This window comes from Neolamprologus brichardi, chromosome 14, assembly GCF_056152115.1.
Source record: "Neolamprologus brichardi isolate AB-2024 chromosome 14, ASM5615211v1, whole genome shotgun sequence".
In the NCBI taxonomy this organism is placed as follows: Eukaryota; Metazoa; Chordata; class Actinopteri; order Cichliformes; family Cichlidae; genus Neolamprologus; species Neolamprologus brichardi.
Genome location: NC_142117.1, coordinates 31,792,793 through 31,806,157, shown reverse-complemented (window position 1 = coordinate 31,806,157; position 13,365 = coordinate 31,792,793). Strand labels below are relative to the sequence as shown.

The window sequence follows — 13,365 nt, the reverse complement described above, 5'->3', positions numbered from 1 at the left end:
ATTTTCGTATTTTGGCACATATCGCAGCTACTTTTACTTTCGTGTACTTTAAATTCAATATGTGCATATACTAGCATATAAATAGTATATAAATGGCTGCAATGATGACTAAAACGGCTAATTTTAATGCTTGTCGGCTGCAGGCGGTACTTTTGTTTGCTCAAGCTCGTCCTAAACTTTACTATTAACCAAAAAAAAGATTCCATAATTCATTTGATACGTATGCCTCCCTGGATGACCTGGTAATAAGCTAGATTTGTCACAGAATCTGCGCTGTGTACACATTGTATAGTTTTAATTATCATTTTATGAGCAAATTTGCTAATAAAAATAAGGTCTTTATAAAATGTTCTCGAATGGTAAAAATGAAAATACAAAAAGTTTGGGGTTAAAAAAATGAAGTAAATGGACTCGTTCCTTTCATGATCTGTAGCTCTACCACTTTGCGACTGTTTGCTGGAGCAGAAGCTGTCTGGTGTCTAAAGCCAACTGTGGAGTAGGGGGACACCTTGTGGTCTTCTTCGGGTATTACAATCAGACGGTGCATTACTGGCATAAATTCAGTGTACAAGATGTACAAGTACAAGATGAGTAAATTCGGGAGAGATAATTCCGTCAACATTGCGCAATTATTCGCGTACATGAGTGGAATGAATACACGATGGATTTACGTTATCACATAAAGTACTCCACTGTACTAGAATCTTGGTATGTCTTCCTCTTAATATCACGACAAAATTGTAATAGACACGCCGGTCCGTATATTTATACCTCTGTTAAATCTATCGAGACATCATTCACAGATGATGTTACGATGCAGAAAGCTATTTCATTCTAATCAGCAAAATGTCACAAGACTGAGTTATAAAATAGAGCCTGTTGACAAATATGACTTTAACTCGGTGATCAGTAGTGTATCATATATCTAATCTATATCTCATATAATTCAACTATTATCCAATTACTTAATTTTAAGAATGAAACCGTGTGTTTAACTGAGTGTGTCTTTTTCTCTGTAGCGTGAACTCCTTGAGCGTTTTGCGCTCGGTAGGACGGGACAATTTATACCCGCCAATGAAATGAACTTATCGACAAAACTGTAATACCTTATGTTGTTGCATCAACTAACACTGAGCTCCCACGGACAACAGCACGGATGAATAATATTACGTCTGAGTTATGTCCTGTGTTTCCTGAATGTGCAGCTACCTCCTTTCTGCGAATTCAGATCATGTGGGAACTTGTGTCGTAAGGTGGAGTGAAAGTACAGCGACGCGTTAAATGCTCCCACTGTTCTTTGCGAAGGATTAACCCACGCTAAAGAGATTACAGGTAAGCACCACGGGCTCCTTCTAGGTGCTCCATTTTACTGACTTCCTCTGTTAAAACAACTTATTTCTCATCTAAGGCTCGTTTCTAATCTCTTTTGCGAATAATGTCAGGTGAAATGAATGAAAACCATGTGGATATTTTCAGGCTCGTGTCCTTAAAGTCACGATGGCTCCACACCCTGTAATTCAGGCGATCATCGACTTCTCAGCTGGAGCTGCAGGTGAGTTTAACTAAAGACGCGGCTGTATTTCACGCCACTCGCATCAGATTGACGATAATCACTTAGACCAGCTTTGTGTTGATTTAAAAGTGACCCAAACCCTGGCAGCAAAAGGATCACAGCATAACACCTGATCCCATCAGTGTGGGGGTGAACGGTTTAGTGCAAGCTGTCATTCAATTGTTAACGTAAAGAAGTGAGGTTAATTTTGCAAAATTCAAGAATTGGGATATGCTCAAAGATTGGAAGCAGGCCACATCGTCTTTAACACCATTTGCTGTATATGTCCAGTTATTTATCTACAGTTTAGTCAGAGGTCAGAGGGTTTATATGCTGTATACTCATCATTGACATGAATGACATGGATATTTTCAGCTTTTAATGATTTATTTGAGCTGTTCTTTTTCTGGGGTGAAATAACTGCACAACATATGTATTCAATGATTTTTTTATATATAAAGCAGTAATTATATGAATAGGTTTGGGTTTATTTTGGAGTTTCTCTTATCTGCACAGGTTGTCTTGTTGACGGTTGTACGATGTCTTTTAACCTGACAAGGACACGGCCTATTAACTTTTCATTAGTGATCATGACTGACTACCAGTGTTGGGGAGTAACGGGATACATGTACCGCCGTTACGTATTTAAAATACAAAATATGAGTAACTGTATTCCGTTACAGTTACCGTTTAAAAAGGTGGTATTTATAATACAGTTACTTTGTTGAAATAAATGGATTACACGGCGGTACTTTCCTGTTTCATATTGTCGCAGGTCAGGACTGTTTGGGTTTTGTTTGACAGCTACGTTCTGCTGTTCCAGGCGGCAGCGTTACGGTTGCCATGGTTACAGGGTGACGCTCTCTCTCTGCGTGTTTCCTGGGTGAGAGAGCGCCTGTTGTTGTTGTGCTAAGCTAATAGGCAGAATGCCACTGCAGCCAAGAAGAGAGCCTGACGAGCCCAGTTGTAAGTAAGCTATTAAGACTCGACTGCACACCGTGTTCGTGTTTTCCTCCAAAAACAATAAGTTCCTTTGGAGCAGCCGTTCAACTCCTCTCTTTGTCTCTCGCTAGCAAAGTTGACCCAGACAACAAAGTAAAGCTATTTTTCGGCTACGAGCCCGACACAGAACCCACCGTATTAGCCAGAGGTCCCTTTACTACGGTTCGGAGCCGCGGACCTTCAGTAACAATAATAAATCACAGCAATAGAACATTCACGTAGTTGTAAACAGCATGATAATATATTAAGTAATCCAAAGTATTCAGAATACGTTACTCTCGTTGAGTAACGTAACGGAATACGTTACAGAATACATTTTGGGGCATGTATTCTGTATTCTGTAATGGAATACATTTTAAAAGTAACCTTCCCAACACTGCTGACTACAACTGGTTGTTTCTCTTTGCCAGCATAAAAAAAGGATTTCGTTGACAGCACCCAGTAGATTCAGTAATCTGGAACTGATTGGTGCAGATGTCATGTGTGCTTCGGCATCTAACTAGTGATCATAAAGGGAGTAACATTTTTTAAGTGGCAGATAACTTCAAATGCAACGTTTCAATCGGCTTAACAAATATCAGCAAACACACAAACTGTTTGTGAGCAGTCTGTCACACAGTGTGTCTGCAAGCTAAAGGTACAGCTGCTGTATTTCCCAGGGAGAATGAGAGATAACTTCACTCGGAGATGGAGAAAGATGTAAGAAAGAAAAGAAGGGAGAGGAAGAAGACAGGTTATATTTAAAGGTAAGGACTGCTCAGTGGCCTTTGATAAACTGGAATTTTAAAGCTTAGATGTAATGTTCTTAATTTTAAATCAAATAATGGATCTGTATATGATTTGAAGTTATATATTTTTTTTAAAAACACTGCTAAGTGTGTACTTTTTACTTTGTGTTATTCAAAGGTTGCATGAAAGTACAACACAGTTTCATGCAGGAGAAACCAGTTTGCTTTGCCATACTGTGAATTTACAGTAAAGCACTGTGTTGGACTGGTGCACAGCGGCTGTGGTGTTTATGGTCAGTGTTAGGTTACATCAAGGTTAGGCGAGGTCAATTCACTGAATTCAACCTTTATACATACTGCATACTGTCAGTATAGAGAATGGAAATAATCCAAGATAGCTAAATCCACAAAAAGCAGTAAACCACGTGAACTTTACAAATTGTGCCAACAAAAGTGCTCAAATATTCAGCCAGAACTGCCAGAAGTTTGCTGATGGCCACCAAAAGGTGTAACTGGTTGAGATATAACTTGCACTGTTTGCTTACCAAATACTAATGGGGTTATGTGTATAGATTTTTGACCTTGTATACTGTGTGTATTAGAGAAACATGAAAATAAATTCAAACCTGTGCACCCAGTTTTCGTTTTTTTAAAGTCTTTAAAGATGTATGCTGTACAATTCTTCCACCCTGAAAAAGGAACAGTTAAAAAATAATTAAAACCTCAAAAATACAGTTTCTTAAGATCAAATATTATACATACACACATATGTATCTTAATACATGTACATATATTGGTATAGTCTGATTTCCAATGCTTTTTAATCTCTGAGTTCTTCTCAGTTATTCACGTCTCGATGCCCACTCAGGTGGCACAGCCTGCGTGCTGAGCGGTCAGCCATTTGACACAGCAAAGGTGAAGATGCAGACGTTTCCCACAATGTACCGCAGCTTCATCCACTGCTTCATCTCAACATTCCGGCAGGTGGGACTCCGTGGTCTTTACAAAGGCACAACGCCCGCCCTGATGGCCAACATCGCTGAGAACGCGGTGCTCTTCTTGAGTTATGGGCTCTGCCAGGATGCCGTCCGCTTTATGTCAAGGATGGACAAAGGCGCTGATCTCAGGTTGGAAGAAGATATTTCTGACTATTTATTTACATAATAAGCTGCATAATATGTAACAGACTTCAGTGAGGAGCAGCTGGGTATAGCACAATTTGATGCTATAACAAATGTTCATGTGAACTCTCAGTTTTCAGTGTCTTGAGAGATTTTTGGGGGTTCAATCCTCCACATTTTCTTTCCGCTCTGTGACTTGCTGCCTCCTCTTTTCACTCCCTGTGCAGAAAAGCATTTCATCATGTACTGAGATGCAACATCATAATCATAAGTGGGTGTGCTCACACAGTTTAAAACTTTAGATTAAGTGTCTTTCTTGGCAATTGAGAATTAAATAATAAAGTGAATAATAATTAAGTAAATTCCCCACAATAATAATTATCTATTGCAGCCAGAAATGGAAACTAAGTGAAGAGAAATGGTTGGCAGTGACGCTCTTTGGAGACAAATGTTAAAATTGATGGAGCATTTTTAAAGGATTTAAGTTGTTTGGGATATTCATTTTGATTTTAATGAAAAAGCTTTTTTTTGTCATTCAATGAACTATAATGAAAATGCTGCCATTAATATTACACATTGAACCCACTGAAATTATGCTCAGCCAAACGGGCATTAAACTAATTGCATTTTTAAAATAACTTTCCTTAACCAGCTTTGTATTTTGAGCTGTCTGATCACTTTAAGAAATACCTTTTTCTACAGTTGTGCCACATTGCTTTTATCACAACCTAAATGTTGATTTTATGTCACAGTAAACAGTGATTAGGATAAGAAAAAACTAGAAATGACGAGAATGTTTCTTTGATGTACCCGGAAGGAAAATGATTTGTTCAGAGTGACTCTGAGTCGTGGCTTTGGCTCTAGGTTTCATGATTGCTCGCCACGGGGCGATCGTGGCTCAAGAGTTGGGAGTTCGCCTTGTAATCGGAAGGTTGCCGGTTCGAGCCCCGGCTCTGACAGTCTCGGTTGTTGTGACACTTCACCCGTTGCCTACTGGTGGTGGTCAGAGGGCCCGGTGGCGCCAGTGTCCAGTAGCCTCGCCTCTGTCAGTGCGCCCCAGGGTTGCTGTGGCTACAATGTAGCTTGCCATCACCAGTGTGTGAATGTGTGTGAATGGGTGGATGACTGGTTGTGTAAAGCGCTATACAAATACAGGCCATTTACCATATGACTAAAAATATATGTTGACGCCTACATTTTTGCTGCTAATTTTCAGATGGCCACACTCTTCCTAAGCTGTTCATCTAATTTTGATAATGGAATTTGGAATTGTATCAAGTATGAAATACAGCTTATCTTATCTCTCTATTTGACCTTTCAGCCTCTTGCCTGAACTTGGATTTGAGCTTCCTAAAGCAGGAAATCTGTAATGCTGTAAAATTATGTTTTAGTAAAGCATATTTAAATGCGTATAACCTTTGCACTTCCTCTAATAGTTCTTTGGGAATCGCCTTCGCTGCACAAAAATATTGCTTTTGGTTGTCAAACTCTGTTATCTTTTTCATAAATTCAACTAAAGAAGCTGAAACAGATTGTGTTTTTGTAACAGGCTGCTTCTCTGCCTAAAGACACAGTTTAGAATTGGTTCTTTGCTAAGAATGTCTGCTATATGTGTAGACACAACACTGGTTCATCTCATGAGTTAAGTGCCTTTTTATCCTTGAATGATTCATAGTTCAGTGTTAAGGAAATTAAAAAAAAAAAAATACATTCCCGTGAAACTGATCAGGTACAAGGACCGTTCAGAAATCTCGGAAAACTATTGCTCAACATGACTTTAAAATTTACAAAAAAGCCTGGCACCTTGGAAGCAAAATATATGAAATGAGAGTGACTCAAACCTTTTGCATAGTACTGCACGTTAGAGTCAGAAGCAGACTCATCACATTAAAAATCCATAAGGTTTAGCACATTTATCTCGAAATGAGTGATATAATCACAACACTGGTAAATCGTCTTGGGAACAGTCATTAAATCGATTTCCATTAAGAGCTCTTGATCGTCGGACACATGCCAGTTATTTGTGTATCAGCGGTCAGAGCAAACCTTAGCACTGGCTGCATGAGGCAGAAATAAAACAGTCTCTTTTTTGTAGTTCTAAAAATTGAAGATGGGGATGTATGTACATTAAAACCCTTTCCTCTTCATTCTCTTATCTTTTGTTGTACTTGTCATTGCTCGTCAGTGATCTTCAGAAGGCATCTGCAGGGTCTTTAGCTTCCATCTTCTCCGCCATGGCATTATGCCCCACAGAGCTGGTGAAATGTCGCTTGCAGGCCATGCATGAAATGGAAGCATCTGGCAAGGTGGCAAGAGGACAGAAAAGGTAAGTGGAATTCAAAACCTGACATTGTTACGGCAAGAAAAGTTTTAGTTGACCAAAGCTGTGCTAGACTTTGTTTTCTGGGATGTCTTCAGCACAGTGTGGACTGTGGTTAAGACCGTGTTGAAGACAAATGGCCCGTTAGGATTCTACCAAGGACTGATGTCCACCTTCATGAGGGAACTTCCTGGTTACTTCTGCTTCTTTGGAGCCTATGAGTGGTGTCGGTCCACATTTGCGCGACACATGGGCACAAGCAAAGATGATATAGGTATGCTTATATCATCTTCTTGTTGTATTTATGGTATTTTTGGAGTTTAACACGTTTGTATGTTTCTGTGGACTCAAAATAGTTTCTGCCTTTGCAGGTATTCTTCCGCTGATGTTCAGTGGGGGATTTGCTGGAGGATGTCTTTGGTTGGTGGTCTATCCAATAGATTGTATAAAGTCCAGGATCCAGGTGTACTCCTTAGCAGGGAGGCAAGAGGGCTTCATCAAGACCTTCATGGGTGTTATACGCACTGAGGGTAAGGTTTGAACATGTATGCACAGATGATTATGAGTGGGTTTTCTGATTCTCTGTGTGATGATTGTGGTCTTGGGAACACATACTTTTGCAGGATGCACCCCAAATGCCATTTTGAATATATTGGCATGTGTTATATTTCTTTATGTCTGTGAACGTAAGTTAAAAATATGATAGTGTCAGCAGTGTAAGCAGCAGTAGGTCACAAAACTTTACAAGTGTGTAGCTAATCTTTAAAGAATGTGGGTTTGGACTTTAAACTGGGACTTTAACCCTTGCTTTTGGCACCCTTTACTACTGGCTTATAGGTTAGGACACACGTGTTCAAAGTAGGCCCTTATCTTGATGCCAGGCTGTAATATTCAGAATCAGAAAACAATATCTAAGCTGACAAACCTCCCCACTTCATAGGAGGTGGGTAACAGTAAAAACAGTCTCTCGCAATAATTGTTTTCTATGTTTTATAACCTTGTGTAACATATCAGAGATAAATGCACTATAAAACACTGTCACTGTTCTGTGACATTGCAGCATTACCGTAATAACTGTTATCTGTGTGATAAGGGTACATTGACAGACTCTCATTTTGAAATATTGCTAATTGGTCCATGCTGTCTTTTTTTTTGCTTTTGCCTCTTTGTCCCAACAGGGTTCACTGCTCTGTACTCTGGCTTAACTCCTACAATGGTGCGCACCTTCCCTGCCAACGGAGCCCTCTTCCTGGCTTATGAGTTTAGTCGCAAGTTAATGATGGATGCCGCTGGTGCCTGATGCAATGGATCTTTCCAACCAAAGCAAATATTTTAATCAGAAAAATCCTTATCACAAGAAAAATGCTGTATGTGTAATATGCTGGTCAAACTCATGTGAAATGAAGTATTAATCTTGAAAAGTTTTAGTACTTCCACTGGCCTTGCTGTGGCAGTACGAGTTTACTGGGTGTCCAATTTGTTCTCGCCTGACAAGGAGAAGAATGGGAAGGCATGCATAGTCACCACTCATCTTCTTTCCAAGGCCATTGTTCTTTCATGGCTATTTGTTTGTTTGCACTTCATTCACTACTTGTTAACTAAGGATATTTACTTATTGAGAGAAAAAAACATTACTTTTGCCGACTCTTTTTTATTTTTAGTGTGTGTGACCCAGTGGTATGAAACACTGTGTTCCTGTCCCTGATTAATTATTGATGTAAGAAGTCACAAAATGTTATCCAGCTAAAATTTCCTTAGCCAAATTTGACTCTTCCATCTGTTTTTTGTTTTTTTCAATTTGATTACATTTGTTTTAACTGGAAACAGTTTTGCTCTTTTTGTTGGAATATAGAACTAATATGTCCGAAGAGGTTTTGGCATCGGTAAATCAGAGCATTAATAAAAACAGAATCATATGTGAGTTATTTGGACTAAGATCTCAGTCAAGGAAAAAAGGGGCAGTACAAACACTGCACTTGAAAATCACCTTGTTCTTTTGTCAAGTCAAAAAATAAATTACAGTTGTATTTTTGGCCCATTCACTTTGATAAAAGTGGAGCATGTGTCATAAGATTGTAATTTAAATGCATTTGCACTATTTTATAAAAATGGGTAAAAAAAAAGGGAAAAACTTCAGGATCTCCATGGCCCAAAAAAAACCCAAACCAAAAAACCCACTCTTCCTAGAAAAAACAGAGCATGAAGTTATACATGTGAAAACAAAAAACAGGAGAAACATTGAAAAAAAAAAAAACACATCAGAAACTCATGTGAATCTCTTCATGAAGGGTCCAAAAGGAAGAAAGAATTTTAAACCTCATAAATAATCCTAAATTTTGTAAAAACTGGGGGAATCCATGGGAAAAATGTGAGGAAAACTACGCATCATCTTCTTTGAACATCACCTCTCATGTTTCATGACTTGGATACAACAATTATTTATTCATGTGACTGACTCAGGTGACAGACTGCTGAACTTAAATGTACGAAAGCACAAGAGCAGGACTGAGATAGCTTTTCAATACAAGAGCCACAAAGATCCTGGTTAAACAAAAATGGTTCATGTTACATCTTAGCAACCTAAAGGTGACTTACGGGGCAAGCGTGTCTCACTGTTGTAGAAAGCAACCGGTGTTAAGGGGAAAAGACCGCACCCACAGAGAGAACAGACACGTAAACAAGTGCAGTACTGTTCTAGCTTGCTCGATCACAGACAACCAATGAGTTCTACAACATCCAGCACAGCAGAGATGGTCACACAGGATAAACTGCAGAAAAATGATGGCATTATTGAAGGTAAATACTTTTTATAACCCATTCTGAATGTTTATTTTTAGAATAAGGGATATAAAATAAGGGCTGATTTTTCTCCCAAGAAACCTTATGTTAAAGAGTCCAGAATTGTAGGAGTTGCATAGAACAGCTGTGCTGTGTAAAAGTCTTGTGCCTCACTTCATTTCTTTCTAATATGCTAGGGAAATGTGTACAGTAAAAGATATAGAAATGTGTAAAAGTACAGTGGGAGTATAGTATATACTGTAAGACAAAAGCACTTTTCTCTACATCTAAGGGATTTATTTCTATTTAACATTGGGAGCAATTCGGGGTTAAGTATTGTGCTCAGGGAGACATCCCTGGAGCAGCCAGGGTGGCTCCACTAACATTCCGATTAACAGATGTCCCGCTCTACATCCTGAGAAACATCCACCCCTAAATATATTATTCTTCAGCATTCCTTAAGTAGTCCTCAGGAATAATTCTCCTGGCTTCTTAAAGGACATTCAAAGCCCTTCTTTGGATGCTGGCTGTCTTTTGTTCCATTCCCACACTGCTTCAGTGATATTGAGGTCCAGGCTTTGGGGAGGCCAATACATCATCAGTAGGGTTGAATTGTGCATTTTTCTATTTAAGCCAAACATACTGTAAACACGTTTAGTGCATTTACACTGTGCTTAGATCAAAACCTGATAGTACTTTTCACATGCATTCATTAGTTTTGACAAGATCTCCAACACCACTAGATGAAATGCAGACCCAAACTATTGCAAAGTCTCCACCATGTTTCACAGATGGCTGTAGACACTGAATTCAAATCAAAATTTTCCAATTTGGATTCATTGCTCCATATGATCTGCTGCCACTGATTTTCCACTTCTTCTTTTGTACTTGTCCACGTTTAAGGACACACTACGCAGAAATATGCCAAGTGTTTGGTTTAAGTTGTGTTTTATGTGTAGGTTTAACACTGGTCCATCCCTTGAGTTAGGGTCCTTTTTATGCTTTAATAATTCATACATTAGCATTATGTAGCATGACAAAAAAGAAAAAAAAATCTATGAGGACTGGACAGAAAATGAGAGGAAAATCAGCCAATGTCCAAAGAAAACCTTAGACACGCCTTCACATGCCTGGTGAAATGTTTCTCAGGACCAAAATATAAAGAAATGATTGATGGCTCAAGACTTTTGTAAGTATGTTTGATGAGAATACCGGCTCTTCAGTGCGCAGTATAGATATTTAAATCTTTAATTTTTTGCCTATAATATGTAATAGGCTATTTTTATAGTAATATTTGAACACATTAATCATAGCTCCAAAAACTGCGAAAAGGAGGAAAGCAGTGAATTAATAATTACCATATATTTACCCAAAGATCCTTAACCTACATAATCATTTGGCATATTAATTTAATATACATCTTAATCACATTCTATTTTAACATCACTTATTGCATTTCAATAACATGGCCTTTCATTAGAAAAGCATTAGTCGTCTCCATTTATCATAATTGGCTGGCGTATTTTTAATATTAGAAGTAAATAAATTAAATTATCCGTAGTTATGTATTAGCTTTGTGTCTTGTTTAAAAGATTCACCTGAAAGTCTTCCTGAAAAGACTTTTTTTTTTTTTTCTCCCACCCTGTATATGACACAGAGAGTGACATCTCAGTGTTTTAATGATGATATTTGAATGGCTCAGTGAGTTTGCACAACACTTTGTGACTCACGTGGATTTTAAGCTGCGTGCCTTCCCTTAGAAATTATTTACATCATTAGTGGAATAGGAGCAGTGTAGATCCATTACATCTCTCGGCACTAATGTTTTGTGTCACCTTTAATAAAAGGTGGCGTCCCAGTGGAGCATATTACTGGATAATTATGCCATTAAAGTAACACCAAGAACTTATGGTTTGAATTTAAATGTGAAATGAAGGTGCTATGAAAAAAAGCAAGATATTGTACATACCCTGCACTTTAAAAACTTGTAAAGTGTTTCTGCTCTTTTTGCAGATAAAAACTCAGGTAAACTGGGATGCTGTGGTTGGCTGTTGGTTTTCATATCCATCATCTTTGTAATAGTAACCTTTCCACTCACAATATTTATGTGTGTCAAGGTACAGTATATTCTCATTGTGGAGCACTGCTTATTAGGATTTAATCACTATTTCTTCACATAGATGTGTATACACACCGTAAAAAAAAATACTCCATTTATATTTCTGTATTTCTTATTTACTGTTGTGCGATTGGTTGTCTCCAACATTCAGATAGTGAAGGAGTATGAGCGAGCTGTCATCTTTAGACTCGGCCGGATCACAGACAGAAAAGCTAAAGGGCCAGGTTTGTGGTTAAATATACAACAAACACTTTGGTTAAGCCATCCCAGAAAGCTTTGGAAGTTGACTCCACATTATCATCTGAACTGGCTTTTATCTTTTTCCAGGACTTTTCCTAATATTACCCTGCACCGATAACTTTGTGAAAGTAGATCTGAGAACTGTGTCCTTTGATATCCCTCCTCAAGAGGTATATTCTTGCTTCGTTTTATTATGAAAGCACACTGTCTCTGTTATCTCATGCATCACAAGCCATTTGTAGTTTATGTCAGTAAATAAACTGCAATTTTTTTAAACATTTGCAGATCCTAACCAAAGACTCTGTGACGGTGTCTGTGGACGGTGTGGTTTACTTCCGCGTATACTGCCCCATTTCAGCAGTGGCCAATGTGACCAATGCGCACTCATCTACTCGACTGCTTGCTCAAACCACTCTGAGGAATGTCCTTGGTACCAAAAACCTTGCAGAACTTCTATCTGACAGAGAGGGCATTTCACTCAGCATGCAGGTGAGGATAAAGTGCTGTTACACCTATTATAAAAAATTTCATTTACATTTTTATATATAAGCATACCCTTTAAAAAAGGTAAGAAAAGCCTTATTACAGATACTTTTAGAGCTCCTTCATTCCCACCCACCATTCAAAGAACACTTTTTTTTGGCCACAAGGAGAATGCTTAAACAAGGAGAAGCCACTGGTTTTCTCACTGTAGTATTTGATTTGTTGTTTATTAAACTATAACTGTGACTAGAGTGTTTGATATTGGATGTTACTCTGCAGGAAGCCCTAGATGAAGCCACTCATCCGTGGGGTATCAAAGTGGAGCGTGTAGAGATCAAAGATGTGAAGTTGCCTCATCAGCTGCAGCGAGCCATGGCAGCAGAGGCTGAAGCCAGCCGGGAGGCTAGGGCCAAGGTAATGAGAGGAATGGAAGACTGAATTCAATTTCCTTTTCATGTATTCAGGCCCAGAAATGAAACATCAGAAGATACTGATCATCTGCCTATATTTCAGATCATTGCCGCAGAGGGGGAAATGAATGCTTCCAGGGCTCTGAAAGAAGCCTCTCTGGTAATGGCTGACTCACCCTCAGCTCTCCAGCTAAGATACCTTCAGACTCTCAACACCATCGCAGCGGAGAAGAACTCCACCATCGTCTTCCCTCTGCCAATAGATATAATACAACAGTTCATGCATTGGAAGGCATGAATCTCATGTCAACCAAGTTGCATATAATTCAAATCAAGTCAGATTGTCGCAGATTTGTTTTGTTTTTTTTCACAATATTACCATGTTTACATTTAGGAAGCTCCAGTGAGAGCTTTTTTTAAATGCAGGCCTAATGTGGTTATTGCTGCAATCTGCTCTGCATTATTACTTAGTAACCTTAAAAAGAGGCTCTCCCTTCTTGTGTATACTTGCTGTGATTTAATACTTAAATACAAAGTGCAACATATACAGTATAGACATTACTTCTCATCATTCACCACAATATGTTAACCAGCTAAGCTACAGTTACAGTT

At 38.6% G+C, this 13,365-nt stretch overlaps 2 protein-coding genes across 4 annotated transcripts; both read left to right on the top strand.

Moving 5' to 3' along the window:
- The first annotated feature begins 1,212 nt into the window (after window positions 1–1,212).
- Window positions 1,213–8,144, top strand: slc25a15a (solute carrier family 25 member 15a). Of its 3 annotated transcripts, none has more exons than XM_006796607.3 (7): window positions 1,213–1,332; window positions 1,477–1,552; window positions 4,151–4,409; window positions 6,589–6,729; window positions 6,822–6,997; window positions 7,095–7,253; window positions 7,902–8,144. In XM_006796607.3, the coding sequence occupies exons 2-7, from the start codon at window positions 1,498–1,500 to the stop codon at window positions 8,021–8,023; spliced, it is 912 nt and encodes a 303-aa protein (XP_006796670.1). In that variant the 5' UTR covers window positions 1,213–1,332; window positions 1,477–1,497; the 3' UTR covers window positions 8,024–8,144. The 3 variants fall into 3 exon arrangements, with proteins under 3 accessions (XP_006796670.1, XP_006796671.1, XP_087707850.1); XM_006796608.2 differs by lacking the exons at window positions 1,213–1,332; window positions 1,477–1,552 and adding exons at window positions 2,431–2,518; window positions 3,214–3,300; XM_087851724.1 differs by lacking the exons at window positions 1,213–1,332; window positions 1,477–1,552 and adding an exon at window positions 2,437–2,518.
- Window positions 8,145–9,218: 1,074 nt separating this feature from the next.
- Window positions 9,219–13,051, top strand: stoml3a (stomatin (EPB72)-like 3a). Its single transcript, XM_006796606.3, has 7 exons — window positions 9,219–9,519; window positions 11,515–11,618; window positions 11,772–11,844; window positions 11,948–12,030; window positions 12,146–12,349; window positions 12,623–12,757; window positions 12,857–13,051. Exons 1-7 carry the CDS (start codon window positions 9,444–9,446, stop codon window positions 13,049–13,051), a joined length of 870 nt encoding a protein of 289 aa, XP_006796669.1. The 5' UTR covers window positions 9,219–9,443.
- The last annotated feature ends 314 nt before the right edge of the window (window positions 13,052–13,365 follow it).